The following is a 19,370-nucleotide window of genomic DNA, read 5'->3' on the forward strand; positions in this document are numbered from 1 at the left end:
CATAATAAATTAAAATCAGTGGTTACATGTTGGTTTATGTCATTTGCTTATGGTCCTGGAGCCAGGGAAAAATTCCTCATAAAGGCTTCCCCCAGCACAGGAAGATGGCAGCCGTTCTCTGGGAGGGTGCCTCAGTGAAGTGCCGCAGGTAACAAGTGGTGGTGTTAACAGCACACAATCTAAAGATTTCTTGTAACCTTTTATTTTTGGGAGTCGGGGGTGAGCATGGGCATGTTCTCTAAAATTTATTCATGCTGTTTGTCATTCTTTAAGGGGCCTGATCCAAAGCCCATTGAAGTCAATGGGAGTCTTTCCACTGACCTCAATAGACTTTAGATCAGGCTCTCATTAGAATAGATATTTGATGTACAGCTCTTTAAAACAAGGTTGTTCTTTGGTTTTGTTTTTTTATGCAAAATTATCCGAACAGTTTTCCATTATCTGGAGGGTTTCCATTTATAGTAAGATGTGATATGCAAATACCCATGGACCTGTTCAATTTTCTTTTTCTTTTTCTTATTTCAATTAGGACTTTTTTCAGATACTTTGTGTATATCTTTGTAAACAACAGAGCATACTGAGAACTAGTTTACATGAAAATTAGCTATAATATTATAAATGGAATTTACATATTTTAGTAATCAACATTAACAAAAAATGCTAATATAAAGCCTTATAAAATGATCTTCAAAATTCATTTTGGTATGAGAGAGAATCTTCAGAGAAAGAGAATGATTGAATGATTGTGTTCCAGTTTCTCACTTGTCTGTGTGCTGCTGTATAAGAAACAAATGACAAGGGACCTTGTCTAATCTCAGATCCATTTTGGGATTTGGTTTACAAGAACATGAACAGGTATCATTTTGGGGCATTCCCTGAGAATGGACCAAGTTCTTAACAAGCTATAGTAATTTTTCCATTACATTTATAAATATGTTTAACAGCAGCTTCTAAGTGCACGATGTAGTTTAAAAAGCAGTAATTTTATAAAAAAGTTAACAGTCAGGAAAACTGATTCACTGTCAGTTTAAGGATGCAAATCCCCTACCTATAAAAAAAAAAATTGGACACTTCCCAAATAACCCCTCCTGCAAAAATGGATTCCAGCAATAGACTCCTGGCTCTGCACACTATATATAGTTGACAATATCTTGTCTAAATAGTTGGGTGTAAAGGATTATTTCCCCCTCTTTCCTGTCTCCTACATCTTCATTATCCTGATTCAGTCCTCTCTACTGCTGGGTTTCCCTGCTCTTTTCTAATGCATCCCTCTTGCTTTCTATCTTTGTCTAGTACATTTTTCTACCCTTTCCCCTCCTCTTTTTGTTATGCTAGTCACCAAAAGGTAAAGTTCTCTGCTGTGATGCAGTTGCTGCCAGGCACAGAGACTGTTGTTTTGTTAGTTATCTTTGCTCTGGGTCCAAGTCCTGAATAGGAGGAATTTCAGGAGAGTAGTGTTATCACTTTCGTTAATACAAATAAATAATAGAACACATGCTAGCAGTCAGTGGGTCCTGCCACAGGTTTTTTTCTGCTCTACGTGGTTGGAGTAATAAACCCTGTTTTCAAAAGGAAACTTTTTTGTTAGACAAAATGATTGGAATGTTTAAGCTGAGAAAGGCTGTGCCATTTGATTACCTAACCTGCCATATGAATCATCACTTTGAACATTCCTTACAGTTGGCTGCTCCCACCCACTTTATCATAACATTATTTAAATCATGATGGGCTTTTACTCATGTGTATTTTACTTCTCTCTAAGGTGGTGGAAAATCTTTTGAGATGTGGCAAAGTTAAAACTAGATCATAGGTTTAATTGGTTTTAGTGGAGAACTCTGAGACTGAACTAACTTTGGTTTTACTAAGGGTATGTCTACAGTACGAAATTATTCTATTAGAATTTTCGGAAGCTATTTTATACATTCGGTCTTCTGTGTCCCCACTAAAGCGCGTGAATTCAGCAGATTGCGTCCACAGTACCAAGGCTAGCATCGAATGTCAGAGCGGTGCACTGTGGGTAGCTATCCCATGGTTCTCGCAGTCGCCGCCGCCCATTGGAATTCTGGGTTAAGCTCCCAGCGCATGATGGGGCAAAAACATTCTCGCAGGTGTTTCTGGGTGTGTGTAGTCAGAAATCTGCAGCAGACAATCGTTTCGTGCCTTTTTGGCATGCAGACGCCATACTGCTTTCAGCAGACGGTGCACCGCTGCTCTCCATGAATCCACCTCTCCAACTCAACTGTACTCGGCCATTGTGAACTGAGCAGCACAGCTTCCGCTGCCAACTCTGCTCTCCCGCTATTGCCACGCTTCCGAGCTTCTCCATGTTGTCTGTCCTGGGCTCCCACCTCTGAAAGCCACAGAAGACAACCATTTTCTGCCATTGATCGGCTACCATGAACCGAACAGCACAGCTTCCACCGCCAACTCTGCTCTCCTGTTATTGCCACGCTTCCAAGCTTCTCCATGGTGTTTGTCCTGGGCTCCCACCTCCATGGAAGCCACAGAAGACAACCATTTTCAGCCGTTGTTCGGCTACCGTGAACCGAACAGCACAGCTTCTGCTGCCACTCTGCTCTACTACATTTCGCACCCTTTTTCCAGGATTACCCGTGCAGGTGCCATAGCCATGGAGCCCGATCAGATCTCCGCTGCAGTTTTGACCATTGTAAATACCTCGCGCATTATCCAGCAGTATGTGCAATACCTACAAAACCGGGCAAGGAAGCGACGACAGCGCGATTACTATACTGATGAGGACATGGACACAGACGTTCCTAGAAGCATTGCATGTGGTGACTGGGAGATCATGGTGCTGTTGGGCCAGGTTCATGCTATGGAAAGCTGATTCTGGGCCTGGGAAACAAGCACAGAGTGGTGGGACCGCACAGTGTTGCAGGTATGGGATGATTCCCAGTGGCTGAGAAACTTTCGTATGCATAGGGCCACTTTCATGGAACTTTGACTTACTGTCCCCTGCCCTGAAGCACAAAGACACCAAAATGAGAGCAGCCCTCACAGTTGAAAAGCAAGTGGCCATAGCCCAGAGGAAGCTTGCAATGCCCGACAGCTACCGGTCAGTCGGGAATCAGTTTGGAGTGGGGAAATCTACTGTGGGGACTGCTGTGCTGCAAGTAGCCAACGCAATCATTAACCAGCTGCTATCAAGGGTAGTGACTTTGGGAAATGTGCAGACCATTGTGGATGGCTTTAATGCGCTGGGGTTCCCTAACTGCGGCGGGGCGATAGACGGAATGCATATCCCTATCTTGGCCCCGGAACACCGGGGCGGCCAGTACATAAACCGCAAGGGGTACTTTTCCATGGTGCTGCAAGCACTGGTGGATCACAAGGGACGTTTCACCAACATCAGCATGGGATGGCTGAGAAAGGTGCATGACGCTCGCATCTTCAGGAACTCTGGTCTGTTTGAATAGCTGGAGGAAGGAACTTACTTCCCAGACCAGAAAATTACTGTTGGGGATGTTGAAATGCCTATAGTTATCCTTGGGAACCCAGCCTACCCCTTAATGCCATGGCTCATGAAGCCGTACCCAGGCACCCTGGACAGTAGTAAGGAGCAGTTCAACTATAGGCTGAGCAAGTGCAGAATGGTGGTAGAATGTGCGTTTGGACGTTTGAAAGCGCGCTGGCGCAGTTTACTGACTCGGTTAGATCTCAGGACAACCAATATTCCAATTGTAATTGCCGCTTGCTGTGTGCTCCACGATATCTATGAGAATAAGGGAGAGACGTTTATGGCGGGGTGGGAGGTTGAGGCAACTTGCCTGGTGGCCAGTTTCGCACAGCTAGACAACAGGGCGATTAGAAGAGCACAGCAGGGCGTGCTGAATATCAGAGAAGCATTGAAAGCCAGTTTCATGACTGGCCAGAGTACGGTGTGAGAGTTGTGTTTGTTTCTCTTAAAGTTACCCGCCCCCTATATATATATATATATATATATGTGTGTGTGTGTGTCACAATTGTTTAAAAACTGTTCTTTATTATTTGTTGCACAAAACATTGAGAGAAATCAGAAGCTGGTTGGGGGGTGGAGGAGGAGGAGGGAAGGACAAGTCCAGAAACCAAATAAAAATTTAGGATATGCCAGCTTTCTGCTGCTTGTGCAATCCTTTGGGGCTGACTGTGTGGGTCCCTGTAGGCGCCCCCCCCCCGTGTTCTTGGGCATCTGGGTGAGGAGGGTATGGAACTTGAGGAGGAGAGAGGGCAGTTATTCAGGGGCTGCAGTGGCAGTCTGTGGTCTTGCTGCCTTTCCCACATTAGATCCACCATACAGCGGAGCATGTCAGTTTGCTCCCCCATGAGCTTGACCATAGCATCCCGCCTGCTCTCATCGCGTGCGTCCCTCCTCTCTTCGTATTCATGTAACGCTTTACACAACTCCGCAATTGTTTGCCTCCATGCATTCAACTGGGCCCTGTCAGTGTGGAAGGACTCCATGAGCTTGGCAAACATGTCGTCCCAAGTTCATTTTTTCCGCCTTCTAATCTGGACCAGCCTCTGGGATGGAGTAGATAGGGGCCACATTGAAACATTTGCACCTGCTGCAGGAGGAGAAAAAGGGAGGGTAGTATTTTAAAAGATACATTTTAGAGAACAAAGGGGACACTGTTTCTCAGTGAAACAGGCAATTCATAGTACACAGCACATATTCTTTCTGTACAAGGTCTCATTTTGCCTCCTATACTGAAGTGTCTGCCGCTTTGGTGTGAGTAAACCTTCATATGCGGCCAGGCAACAGAATTCAGCTTGCAGGCAGCCTGTGGGCTCTCTGGGATGATCGCTTCACACAACACCCTCCCTCTTCCCACCCACCCCCCCCGCCCGCGCCACACACACACCACGGGGCTCCGATGAGGCTCTGAGCAGGGATGAGCCCTTTAAACGCGCACAGCTCAGCATGGCTGGGTTACCCCCCACCGTGTGGCTCCGATCAAGCTCTCACTCACCAGAAGTGCCTTCTCCAGGGTCATGGTCTAGGAGCATGCTTTGGGAGTAGGGGGAGGCTATTGGCTCCAACGTTAAGAATAGTTTCTGGCTAGGGGGGAACACAGATTCCCCACTTGCCGCCTGTGCACTGTCCTCCTCCTCCTCCATTCTCCAAAAACTTATCCTCCTTGCTCCGTGCTCCTCCCTCCTTGCAGGTGTCCATGGACAGTGGTGGGGTAGTGGTGTCGTCACCCCCCATAATTGCATGCAGTTCACGGTAGAAGCGGCATGTATGGGGTTGTGACCCAGAGTGCTGGAGCTCGTCTGCGAATCCAGGACCGTGTGGTCTCTTGAGATGGTGGACTCTGCATGGTTGCCTGTGATGGTGGACTCTGCTGATGGTCACCTGTGCTGATGGTGACCAAACAGGAAATTCAAAAGTTCCCGGGGCTTTTACTGCCTACCTGGCTAGTGCATCGGAGTTCAGAGTGTTGTCCAGAGCAGTCACAAGGGAGCATTCTGGGGTAGCTCCTGGAGGCCAATATCGTCGAATTGCGTCCACAGTATCTGTAACCCAGAACTGCAATCTCGATTTTAGCGCTATTCCACTTGCCGAGGTAGAGTACAGAAATCGGAGTAAAGAGCCCTTTAAATCGAAAAAACTGGTTTGGACGTGTGGACAGAACCAGTTTTATTTGAGGTAACTCGGTTAATTCCGAAATAACCGCGTACTGTAGACCAGGCCTAAGTTACATGATATTTCCAAAACTGAACAGGCCTAAACTATGGCACAAGTACAATTTCAGACTACTTTGCATTTTATTACATACCTCCTAGTCTCTTTCCTTGCTAGTCTACTGGCAAGAGCTGATCTGAATTCTTTGTTCTCTGCCATTCTGAGTTCTCAGTGACACCTTCTACCCCATTTCTGTTTACTGATGTTAACAGGTCTTGTCGCACACAGGTCCCAACCTGTGTTTTTTCAGGAAGGATCTTTGCAATGCAATCCAAACTATTTTCATGTCCTCAAGGATCACATGTCTTTAAAGTGATGTGAGGCTTATTAACAAGTTTCACACAACTCCTCTAACCAATTGTGGTGTTTACAGCTCTTCCCAGCCCCCAGATTATATCAGCAATAGCAGTCCATAATATTCACCAGCTCCACTTGTCTGGAAACATAGAATCATAGAATATCAGGGTTGGAAGGGACCTCAGGAGGTCATCTAGTCCAACCCCTGCTCAAAGCAGGACCAATCCCCAATTTTTGCCCCAGATCCCTAAATGGCCCCCTCAAGGATTGAACTCACAACCCTGGGTTTAGCAGGCCAATGCTCAAACCACTGAGCTATCCCTCCCCCCAACAGCATATTTTGATATAGGAGCATGCCTAATATCTTTTTTTAAACCACTATATGGTGCTAAAACACTAGGCATATGATTCAAATGCCACAAAATGCAGCTGTATTTGTATGGTACGGTAGCTGATTCCTATAGAACTAGCTTAACTGCTTTAGTGCTTATCTATAGAATTCATTTCTTATGAGTCCCTGCTCATTTAGCAAAGTAGTAAAGTGATTATTATTTGGAATGTGGCTACATCACACATGAAATAGACACTTTTGTTATTAAATGAGAAATTTTCTGCCTCATTCTGCACCCCTAAACTTAATTCATAAAGCAGCTTTCAAAGTTTGACTTTAGATTAGAAGGGGAAACGTCATAACTCAGTCATACAAGTGACAAATAGATCTTGACTTTAGCAATATGTTAAAAAGATGGGGTTGGAGGAATTGGTTTTGTTTTGTTGTTGACCAGTATGTGACCAGCAATTGCAAACTTTTGTAGCTTTTTATTTTTTCCTTAGGCTGCAATGAATCTGTTTCTCATGTCAATTCTTTGGGGTAGGAACTATGATTTTTATTTTACATTTGTGCAGGGCTAAGCACAGTAGGACCCTGATCCTGTTTGAAATCTGGGTGCTACAATAACATAAATATCGAATACTAATGTTTAGCATCTCTTGGGCTATTAGTGTTTTGTTAAGGGCTATTATTTTGCCATGGAACAGGGTATTTTAAAAAAAAAGCCATGGCAAATTTTGGCTCAATCCTGGATTTGTGCCTCATCTCTCATTATTAATGCAGAATGCTTTCAGTCCTGTCTTGATCAGCTGGCATCTCTTGAGGTGGTATAACCATGGGTGAAGTAGAATATATTTTCTTTCACTCACTCTGTAGAGCTACTGAGGGCAGAAAGTCTATTTTCCCACTGCAGGTGTATCATGAGCAGGAGCAATGGGGTCTCTTCTATTTCTCTTTAGGAAGCTCAGGAAGTTGTCCTCTTCTTCCTCCTCCCCACATTGGATTTCTTGGAAGGAAAATATGGTTTTCTTTGCCCCTCAGCTGGGATTAAGAACAGTAAGAAGCAGCATCTCAGGTTTCTCAGGAAAAAAATGGGAAGTCACAGAATTCATGACCCTCAAGTCCAAAGAGCCGTAGGAATAAGGGACATGAATTGATAGGGTTATATTAATTTCAGCCTTCACTCAATGTATAGTGGCACAACTCTTATAGAGAATTATAATGTTTATCATCAAAATATCCCTAATTCAATTGTGCAGGTTTGTTATGAAAATTTATCCTGCCTGTAAGAGCTATTCAGGGGACACCATCACAGAGCCTAATAACATCAGCCACACTATCAGAGGCTCGTTCACCTGCACATCCACCAATGTGATATATGCCATCATGTGCCAGCAATGTCCCTCCGCCATGTACATTGGTCAAACTGGACAGTCTCTACGTAAAAGAATAAATGGACACAAATCAGATGTCAAGAATTATAACATTCATAAACCAGTTGGAGAACACTTCAATCTCTCTGGTCACGCGATTACAGACATGAAAGTTGTGATATTACAACAAAAAAACTTCAAATCCAGACTCCAGCGAGAAACTGTTGAATTGGAATTCATTTGCAAATTTGATACAATTAACTTAGGCTTGAATAGAGACTGGGAGTGGCTAAGTCATTATGCAAGGTAACCTATTTCCCCTTGTTTTTTCCTAACACCCCCCCCCCCGACGTTCTTGTTAAACCCTGGATTTGTGCTGGAAATGGCCCACCTTGATTATCATACACATTGTAAGGAGAGTGATCACTTTAGATAAGCTATTACCAGCAGGAGAGTGGGGTGGGAGGAGGTATTTTTTCATGCTTTGTGTGTATATAAAAAGATCTTCTACACTTTCCACAGTATGCATCCGATGAAGTGAGCTGCAGCTCACGAAAGCTTATGCTCAAATAAATTGGTTAGTCTCTAAGGTGCCACAAGTACTCCTTTTCTTTTTGCGAATACAGACTAACACGGCTATTACTCTGAAAGTTGACATCTAGTAATTCTGCTAAATTTAAGTGTTTATTGGCATTTCTATTATAATCCTATTTATATGTAGAAGCTCTAGCTTTGGCACTTCCATGTCTATCAGGCTAAAACCTGACACCAGGCTTCAAGGAAGGATGATAAACTTGTGATTAAGACACTCAACGGGGCTGGAGAAGACCAGGCTTCAGTTTCCGGCTTGGCTACTGACTGCCAGTGTGACCTTGGGCAATCACCTAATCTACCTTCTGCCTCATCTCCGTTTTACAGAGGGGCAGCTAATACCGTCCTACCTCACGGGGAATAGAATCCACTAATGATTATGTCAGATACAATGGTGATGAGGTCCATATGAGCCTAATGGGTAAGGCATTGGCCTCCTAAAACAGAGATTGTGGGTTCAAGTTCCTTCTGGTGTGAAAGTGTACACTTTCTCCATCTCTTAATGTCTCCAGATCAAGTCTGGATGCCTTTGTGGAAGATACGCTTTAACCTAACACAGGTTATTGGGTTCAATACACAGGTTTGGGTGACATTTAGCGGTCCTTTCTGGCCTTAAACTCTATGACTCTAGGAATGCCTAGACAGATAGATGGATTCTTAGCCTGCTAGTAGATTTTACTATACAAAATCCCTTATCAGTTACACTGTTTAGGGGGGAAAAGTTGACCTCTGCCATTGCATTCCAATTCTAGATGTTCTCTCAAATAGTAGCATTTCTTAAATGTCTGATCTCTGCCTCTTCCCACACCCCCGCATAACTAGAAAATAACACTCCTATCTGATACATAGTATCAGTTTTTTTCTTCTGTGGAACTGTCCTTTGGCCCTGGAGAAGTTATTTTCTAGCATGGGTTCTTGATCAGGGCGTTACAGCCAGGTCCAAGAGTGGTTGTGACTCTCTACTTTTCTTTATAGTTAAATGGGAGGGGGAATCTGAAAATCTTTTTCTCTTTTATTGTGAGGTCAAGCAGGGAAAAGGTTGAGGTCCCCACTGACTAGAGTAAAATCATTGCCATCTTTGCTTCAGAACTATACATGGCAGAGTAAAGAGTGGATACCAGTGTGTTTGGCTGTGTCTCTGAATACCTTTTAATGTCCTGGAAGGATAATACTGCTATTTCTTTACATGAATATATGAAGACTCTCTATTAAAAAGCTCTAAATATTCAAGACAAAATAACCTCTTCTAAAAACTGAGATATAAGAGCACTTTTTTCAATTTAGTTTATGCCATTTTGCAAGGAGATTAGGTTAAAAAAAAAGCCACTCTTATACAAGATAAGGTATCAGGATTGTCAATCTGTCTGTATGTCACTTGGAAGCCGAGAATGTCTGTAGAGTCAGTGCAATGGAAACTGCTACAGGTGTCGTTGAGAGCCCTTTTGGTTTAGCGTTATGAGCAGGTTGAATCATCACTGGGATTTGAAATCTGTTACTGTCCAGTTTTTAAATTCTTGCCCATTTTGACTTCAAGAATTACAGCTATCTGGTATACATGCCTTACTGTAGCTGTATCTATGCCATGAAGAGTGCTAGAGCATTGAGATATTAGAAGTAACTCAACCAATCAGCACCCTTAGTCTACAGCTAATTTGCATGCAGCTGTGTTATTAGTTGTTTGAGAAAGACTGTACGGCTGATGGATTACTTGATCCAGCTGCCACACCCATGCAAAACATAGGCTTTCCCATACTAGTTCTGGAATAAGAATGTCCCTATGTGGAATATTGCTGATATAACTACATTGTTTTAGCTATACTGGTATAATTTACCATTATAATTGGTGAGTGCTCAGCACCTCTGAAAATGAGGGCACTTACTTCAGCACTTAAATATACCTTTAGAGGCCTGATTTCTCATCCAAGTTTTAAAAGATTGTCCTTAAAATTAATGAAAATAGACCATTTGCAAACAAGTCCATGACCTTGGGTTCAACCTGAACTGCAAAATGTAAAGTACAGTAATGACTCTTATGTCATGGTGAGTGTACCATAGGCCTTCACTCAGAAAATGTACTATTTCTGTACCTTTTATAGTCACTCAAAAAAACTGAGGCAAATTTTATGACAAGTTATGTATGAGTCAGAATGGAACACTGAAATGGTAAAATGCCAGAGGCTAACTGGATTCCAGCTGTGTAGCAATTTCTTGGTGTCATTTCATAGCTTTTTTAAAAAAAATACATCCTTCAAGCAGTGGAAATAACACAATTAGCTTTGATGCGAAGCGATAGAAAGCATTCTTCATACATTCTCTGTGCAGGAGATTTGGCATTTAGTTAATTTTCAGGATAGGTACTTGGGGTTATATTATGTGGTATAAGATAATAAATGGATCATCTACCCTTTGAAAATTGTAAATTTATTGCATAATTATAAATATGTTGCCTCACTGTTTTGAATATCCTTTTAATGAACCAGAAATATGTTTCAGCTTTCCTTACAGCTACTGTGCATTAGGGCTCATGCTCTCATTTTTTCAGATGCAGAGTCCCAAGGCACGCTGAACTCCCAATGAATAAATACAGCAGACTTTCCTTCTTCACAGTCACTTTTTTTTCATTTATATAACTTATTTCCATTCCATTTCATCAGCTTAGCTTCCACTGACCCTGTAATACCTGCCCCCATGCCTGGCAACTGCCACTTACCCTCACCCTTACCATAGCAAGGTCTAGCAACCCTTTATTATTCCCATATTTATGACCTTTTTCATTTGTTGTATTTGCAGAAAACCCCATTAAAGTTAATGTAAAAATATCCATTCACGTCAATGGGTTTTGGTCCAGGCTCAAAATGCACTTCTTTTTAGATGCAACCAGCACTCACAAATAGCCTCTGGGAGATGCTGGGCCCCATTTGTGACTTACCATTGTACAGTCCAGACTAATGAGCAGCTGTGTCCCCCCTGCTTAGCAACTATGGGTGCTTTACAATGCTTTGGTTGAAGCAGCTTCCAGCTGGTCTGCTCAGAGCCTTTCAGCATGCAGGCTACACCCTGAATGTTGGTGTGTAACTGCAGCCTGCCATTACCTGGATTACACTCTGACTCTTGCCAGCCTGGGTTATACTTCAGGGTGACCCCAACACACCCCCAATCCTAGATTTCCCCCCAGAAATGTATGTCCTCTACTGTCCAACCTTCTCCTGGACCGGGGTGGCCAACCTCTGGCTCTGGAGCCACATGCAGCTCTTCAAAAGTTAATATGTGGCTCCTTGTATAGGCACCGACTCCAGGGCTAGAGCTACAGATGCCAACTTTCCAATGGGCCAGGGGGTTTTCACTGCTCAACCCCTGGCTCTGCACCTACATGTGCACCGACCGATAAAAAGCATCGGTATAAAATATTTTCATAATCGTCAGTTACAGAATTTGGGGGGGATTAAAACAGAAATCATCCCTGTTACTCTCTCCTGCTTTTGAAGTTCCATTTTATGGGACAAGGCAGGCTAGTCTCCTCATTATCAGGAATCATCTTCTGTTGGCGTCTCGCTTCTTGTTTTTCCTCTTGAGTTTCTGTTCCTCACCAATCTCCCACCCCACATCGCTCTCTACAAGTGACATCTTTTCTTCTTTCTGCCTTTGTTGCCCTTTTTCTTCTCTTCCTTTCCCTTGGAGTTTTTCTATTTTTAAATTGTTTTCAGTAGAGACCTATGGAGTATTCAGTAAAACTATGTGTTCCTAATATAAGGATACTACAATACAATATTAACAGCATTTTGCTGTGAATTTAGATTGTAACCTCTCCGAGGCAGGGACCATTTCTTTGTTATATATTGGTATAGTGCCCGGCACAATGGGCTGTAGCTGCTACTGCAATACAGATAATAATGATACCCCTTTTCACGCAACTGGATAGCCCATAATTTGGGGTCTTGTAGGTTGTTCCACTTAGGAGGAGAAATTGGTGGTGCAGTTCAATTCTTTGATGCAATTTTGCTTATTCATTAAGAATGTACAAAGTCTTGTTTCTCTGATTGTAGTAGGAATCAAATAGCAGGAGACAATTCCTGTGTCTGCGGTTCCATGCCTGCCTATCCAGCTAGTGCTCCATACCCCAAAATCTTTTTATTTTAATTTTGTCTTCTAGCCACATCCCAGCTTTCTGTTACTGTGGCTTGACTTTCTATTTCTGCTTCTGTCTTAATCTCTAGTGCCTGGGTCAGCATCAGCTCAAGTTTTTTCATGTGCCTGTGTGTTGAGTTGTACTGCTGTTGGTTCAGCCACTTCTTCACAATGGCTTCTTAATGTTTATCCTGAATGTAAGGCAGCAGCTACACCCAACTCATAACAATGTATAACTCAACCCATAACACTGATAACTGAATTTACATATTTTTAATTTGTTCCAAATCATTCAAGATTAGGGTGAAAACAATTAAAGATGGATGTCACAGGTGTCTATTCTATACAGAAAGCTACTATTTTGCCATTGTTTAAATCATGATTGATAATTTCAGTGTCCTTACTCGTCAAGTAAGCTGCTTTCACACATACCATTATTGTCTCTTTACTTTCAGTATATCAAGAGGTTTTACAATGAAAGTTGGGAAAGAAGATATGGCCACGTAATAGATGGAGGAACTCTTACACTCCTCTGGTCTATAACCGTGTCTATTTTCTCCATTGGTGGACTGGTGGGTGCGATAATTACCACACCAACTGTGAAGTTCCTTGGCCGGTAGGTACATTACAAAGCTCTGAATTTGGTATCTTATTTACCCTTTTTATAGCATCCATAAAAATATTTTCTAACATAATAAATTTCCTTCTCATTTTAAAGACCTTCAAATTAGGAAAACTACATTGGATAGCTTCTAAATTTTATATGATCTGATGGTGCTGCCCCACAAGAGACAAGGAAAAGTTTACCATTGTTATTGTTTATAATTCTAAATTTGTAGCATTCACCAGAGATGATAGTTGAATCAGGGGGTTATCTCTTTTGGAGTAGTATGCACAGATTGAGTTTCGTAGGGCCATTGTTCAGGGTTGTCTCTGGGTAAACACTGACCAGCTGTAACATATATTTCTAAATTCCATGGCTACTGTAAAGCAGAATACTTGCATTGGCAGATTTCTACTTTCCTGCACAGCTCATACCAAGAGTCATATCCGGAGGTGGCTTCGGGTCTGAAGTTAGCCACAGAGAGAAATGGGGAGCTTTGGGAAACTGTGAGGGAGCCAGTAAAATCTTAAATGAGAGGATTTGGGGATGGGGGGGTGTCCTTGCACCAAAATATTATTTCTTATATTCAAGAGGGGTTTTAAGGGTTAAAAAACTAACTTCAGAATTTTTTTTAAAAGAAAGTCTCATGAGTATTTCTTTAAATCCTTTAAGATGACTCACAGAATGACTTGCTACTGGCAAATTAGGTTCTACTAAATGTCACCACAGGGGCTCAAATACATAGACATGTATAAAAACATCCCCCCCCACTCTCCCTGTTCTGTTTCCTCTTGTCTTTTAGCCTTTATTTTCCTCCTTTTTTACCATCTTCTTCTTGATTCTAATTTCTCCCTTGTCTTACTCTACCCGTTATTTCCCTACAATCCAATTTCCTCAAATCTTCTGTCTCCTATACTTCCCTTTTCTACACGCAGTCCATTTTTCTCTTCCTTTTTCTTCCCCATTTTTCACCTTACACAGTATGTTCTGTGGTTATTCCTACATTCACACAGCAAATACCTATTCTCTGGCCCTCCAAATCCTTTGTCCACTGTTTCCCTTTCCCACCTTCAGTAATTCACCAATTCTGTGCCTTCCCTCCCATCAATTCACCAATCTATTTTGTTCTCAGTATCCTTTCCCCTCAATTTAACGACTCACTTCTCAGCCTCCTCTCCAACTCATCAATTCACACCCTTCCCAAATTCTCCATCTCAGATCACATTCCTAGGCTATGGGGTTAAACTTCCAAGGTTTTGTCCATCTGCCCATAGAATATGGGAATTCAAGTAATGAAAATAGATAGCTCTGCCATGCAGCTACTGTATGAGCACAGAACAAGGATTTGTAGATGGAAGGAACCGTGCCTTCAACAGCTGTTGAAGGATCAAGACTGCCCATCAAGAAGGAGTTTTCAGGAATACTATTCACACTGCAGTCCTTTTGGATAGTTAATATTCATGATAGGTATGGAAACTTGTCTAAGTATTCAACTGTAGTACCTAAAAAGGGCACCAAAACAGTGACAGACAATAAAAAGCCCTTTCTGCATAGTACAGTGTGCATGCGGGCTGCTGGATGGTGTGAATAGTGAAACTGACTTTAATTTACACTGACTTAGAACAGTGAGACAGAAGGGACCAACATATTGTCCAGAAATAATGTCTGTGTTTTGAAATACAGCACTCAACATTTATTTATTTGTTGCTAGACTAAAGATTACATTTCTCAGAAGTAGGGTAAACTTTTCAAAAGCATCTGAATGACTTAGGAGCCTAAGTTCCATTGATTGGGCTCCTAAGTGCCTTGGGTGAAAAGTAATCATGAAATGATAGAGTTCCTGATTCTAAGGAATCGTGGGAGGGAAAACAGCAGAATAAAAATAATGGATTTCAAGGAGGCAGACTTCTGAAAACTCAGGGAGTTGGTAGTTAAGATACCACGGGAAGCAAACCTAAGGGGAAAAACAGTTCGAGAGACTTGACAGTTTTCCAGAGACATTATTAAGGGCACAAGAGCAAACTATCTCACTGCATAGGAAAGCTAGAAAGTTTGCAAGAGACCACCCTAGCTTACCCAGAAGATCTTCAATGATCTTCAAACAAAAGACCTACAAAAAGTGGAAAATAGGTGAAATTACGAAGGATGAATATAAAAACAAGAACACAAGCATATAGGGAGAAAATTAGGCCAAGGCACAAAATGAGATTAAACTAGCTAAAGACATAAAGGGTAACAAGAAAACATTCTACAAATACATTCGAAGCAAGAGGAAGATCAAGGAGAGGGTAGACCCCTTACTCAATGAGGAGGGAAAGATAATAACAGAAAATGTGGAAATGGAGGAAGTGCTAAATGCCTTTTTTGTTTCAGTTTGAACCAAAAAGGTTTGTAGCGATCGGATGTCTAACATAGTGAATGCCAGTGAAAGTGATGTAGGATCTGAGGCTGAAGTAGGGAAAGAACAAATTAAAAATTACTTACACAAGTTAGATGTCTTCAAGTCGGCAGGGCCTGATGAAATACATCCTAGAATATTCAAGGAGCTGACTGAGGAGATATCTGAACCATTAGCAATTATCTTCAAAAAGTCATGAAAGACTGGAGAGATTCCAGAGGACTGGAAGAGGGCAAATATACAGTATATCTATAAAAAGGAATAAGGACAAGCTGGGGAATTACAGACTAGTCAGTTTAACTTCAGTATCCAGAAAGATAATGGAGCAAATAATCAAGCAATCCATTTGCAAACACCTAGAAGATAATAAGGTGATAAGTAACAATCAACATGGATTTGTCAAGCCAACCTACCAATCAGTCATACCCACCTACTATCTTTCTTTTACAGGGTAACAAGCCATGTGGATAGGGGGAAGCAGTAGATGTGGTATATCTTGACTTTAGAAAGGCTTCTGCTAACTCCTCAGAAGCAAACTAGGAAAATATAGCCTAGCTGGAGCTGCCAGATGGGGGGTGCATAACTGGTTGGAAAACCATTCCTAGACAGTAGTTACGAATGGTTCAGAGTCAAGCTGGTGGAAGGGCATATCGAATGGGGTCCCATAGGGATTGGTCTTGGGTCCAGTTCTCTTCAGTAGCTTCATAAATTATGTAGATAATGGCCTAGAAAATACACTTATAAAGTTTGCGGACAAGACCAAGCTGGGAGGGATGTAAGTGCTTTGAAGGATTAGAATTAAAATTCAAAATGACTTGGGCAAACTGGAGAAATGGTCTGAAGTAAATAGGTTGAAATTCAATAAGAACAACTGCAAAGTACTCCACTTAGGAAGGAACAATCAATTGCACCCATAAAAAATGAGAAATGAATGTGTAAGAAGGAGTACTGCAGAAAGGGATCTGGGGTTTATGGTGGATCACAAGCTAGATGTGAGTCAACAGTTTACCACTGTTGCAAAAAAAGCTAATATCACTGAGAATATAAAAATGGCCATACTGGGTCAGAACAATGGTATATCTAGCCCAGTATCCTCTGTTCCAACAGTAGCCAATGCCAAGTGCTTCAGAGAGAATGTACAGAACAGGCAACCATGGTGTAATCCATCCCCTGTTGTCCACTCCCAGCTTCTGGCAACTACAGGCTAGGGACACTTGGAGCATGGGGTTGCATGCTTAACCATCTTGGATGATAACCATTGATGGACCTGTCCTTCATGAACTTATCTAGTTCTTTTTTGAACCCCGTTATCGTTTTGGCCTTTACAACATCCCCGGGCAATGAGTTCCACAGATTGAGTGTGCATTACATGAAGTACTTCATTGTATTTATTCCAAACCTGCTGCCTATTAATTTCATTAGGTGACCCCCAGTTCTTGAGTCTCAGAGCTGGGGTCAATGGACTTGGCTTGTGAGAATCACATTGCGGGGCTAAAAATAGCAGTGTAGGCATTTGGGCTCTAAGCCTCTCGCTGGGTTTCAGAACCTGGGCTCCAGCCTGAGCCAGAACATCTGCATTGCTAGTTTTAGTCTCCTGAGCCTGAGCTCTGCGAGCCTGAGTCACTTGCCCTAGGCTCCGAGACTTGGCACCGTAGGTTTTCCTTTGCCGTGTAGACATACCCTGAAACCCTTTCAATTAATCGCTATCCTAGGGGTTGGCGAGCCCTGCCAATCCATTTCTTATATACCTATTTTTAGGAAAAAGAAGCCATTTGGAACTTTTTTCTTTGAGACAGTAGGTAATAAAGACATCCAGTCAGATGGTAGTGATAATCTCAGCATTGAGAGGGCTTTTATATTTAATCCTTCAGCGGGGAATAATCATTACAGAATTAATCTCGGTAGAGCTATTGATTTCATATTTTTAACATTCTTGTTACACATGCGTGGCAAAATCTGACCTTGTAACCACAAGGAAGTAAGGGAAGCAAAGAGTCAAAAGATCCAGGAAATTCTTCATGCTGCCACTTCTATAGGCTGAGCGAGATTACAGTGTTTTGATTCACAGCTCAAAAGATATGGAAAGAGAGAGCATGGGCAGCAAAGAATAATATGGATAAAACTGTATTTAAATGATAAATATATATGGCTGTTGTTGTTGTGATAGAGGAAAGGCAGAGAGAGTGGGGGTTTTTTCAGACTTGGTTTTGGAAATGTGGAAAAATTTCTTTCATTTTAACTACTACTTAGTTATTTCATCCAGTGATAGTGAATTTGGAAAAATAGATGGAATTTCATAACAAATTTAAAATTATGGAGAATTTCCACATTTTTGTGAAAAGAAGTTGGTTTTACCAATGAACTAAAAAACCCAGATGTTTTGCCCAGCTGTGCATGAGCTCACTTTCCTTTTATATACCTATAATATCATGAATGAGGGACAAATTTTGCTTTCAGTTCTAACAGTGTAAATCTGGTGACATCCATGAAGTTTTTCCAGATTTCCATTCGGTATTCAAGAATTGAATTTGGCCATATTTCAGTACATGCTGCAGTTTTCCAAACACTGCTCTGTTGAAAACTTTGTAAATACCATGCAAGGTTCTACCATCTTTTTCAACATATTGAAATTTGAAGTATATCTTATTTCTTTTACAATTTAAAACAGTTGACCCTGCTACATATGTCCCGCTATCCAGAACGTGCTAATCTTAAATATATCTTGTCTTGCTCTTGGGAAGCATAAGAAAGCAAATCTTCATGCCTTTGAAATTTGGACCTTTATTTTGTGACACTAGTTGTATTTATTCTACAGCAGATATCTTTAGCTGCAGTTTTTTGAAACTCTTTCTGTAATGCTTAACATGTGTGAACCTGTGTTAAGCACTGTGTTTTTAATTATCTGCAATTTTATGTACAATTTAGCTATTTTAATAAATGTATGTTAATATGACTATTTAAAAATGTTATGTACAATTTTAATATAAGTGTAACACATATATATTTTTCTTTCAGAAAACATACATTGCTAATCAATAATGTATTTGCAGTTGTGGCTGCATTGTTGATGGCTCTCTGTCAGATAGCTGGATCATTTGAAATGCTCTTGTTGGGCCGCACTGTGATGGGTATTCATGCAGGTAAGCTTTATTTTATGCTGTATATACATGTACAGTTTATACTAGGCATCCTCTGCCACCCTTTAATTGAGGAGTGATTTCTATGCATAATCCCACTGAAATCAATGGGAACAATCAGTATGAGTAAGGATGGCAGAATCTGACCCTTAATGAAGAAACATAAATGGATATTAACCATGACAGAAAATTTCCCTTCGTACAGAATGTCTGTCTTCGCAAAACAGAAACCCTTTGGGTAGGAGAACATGGCCTGTCTATTAAAGCTGCTTACTATTTTGCATTTTGGTGTTGCTAGATGCCATATCAATATGATAAGATAAAACTGAAGGCAGAGAACATGGCTATCCATTTGTAATAAATGTTTTCCAACCCTTAAAATACCACGTGGAACCACCACTTCCACCAAAATAATTTAGTAGGTTATCTTGTTTGTAAGAACTAATTACAGTAGTCTTGAAGATACATGTGTTGTTAACATAAAAATTGGTACCTTTATACCAATGTTAATCTGCTGGACTAAGGTGGCTTTACGCTGACTTTTTTATTTCCCCACATTTTGGGGTGTGTTCTCTTCTCTAATTCATGCATGCTGTTAAAAGTCCATCAGAATTGTAAGCATGTTTAAGGGGAACATCTCTCTCTCTCTGCTGATACAACAAGGATGCATTCTATAGTGTAAATGTTGTATTTAATATTGTCTAGTTGACATATTGCTAAATCAGGTTGTTGGATTTTTCTTATTTACATGTGTCCAGGTTATTGATGAAGTGACAAGAGACTTCCATTGTGAACCATTACACATTCCTCCTTCCTTCTCTTCCTATG

General features: G+C 41.4%; 1 protein-coding gene across 3 annotated transcripts in view; it reads left to right on the forward strand.

The window, feature by feature from the left end:
• SLC2A9 (solute carrier family 2 member 9) overlaps positions 1-19,370 on the forward strand; it is a 222,614-nt gene that overhangs the window by 60,054 nt on the left and 143,190 nt on the right. For all 3 annotated transcript variants that reach the window (XM_048848860.2, XM_075128030.1, XM_048848861.2), the window contains 2 exons: positions 12,859-13,019; positions 18,421-18,545. In XM_048848860.2, the coding sequence (XP_048704817.1) occupies positions 12,859-13,019; positions 18,421-18,545 (286 nt within the window). The remainder of the gene's footprint in view (positions 1-12,858; positions 13,020-18,420; positions 18,546-19,370) is intronic.

Source organism: Caretta caretta, chromosome 4 (assembly GCF_965140235.1).
Source record: "Caretta caretta isolate rCarCar2 chromosome 4, rCarCar1.hap1, whole genome shotgun sequence".
Lineage (NCBI taxonomy): Eukaryota > Metazoa > Chordata > Testudines > Cheloniidae > Caretta > Caretta caretta.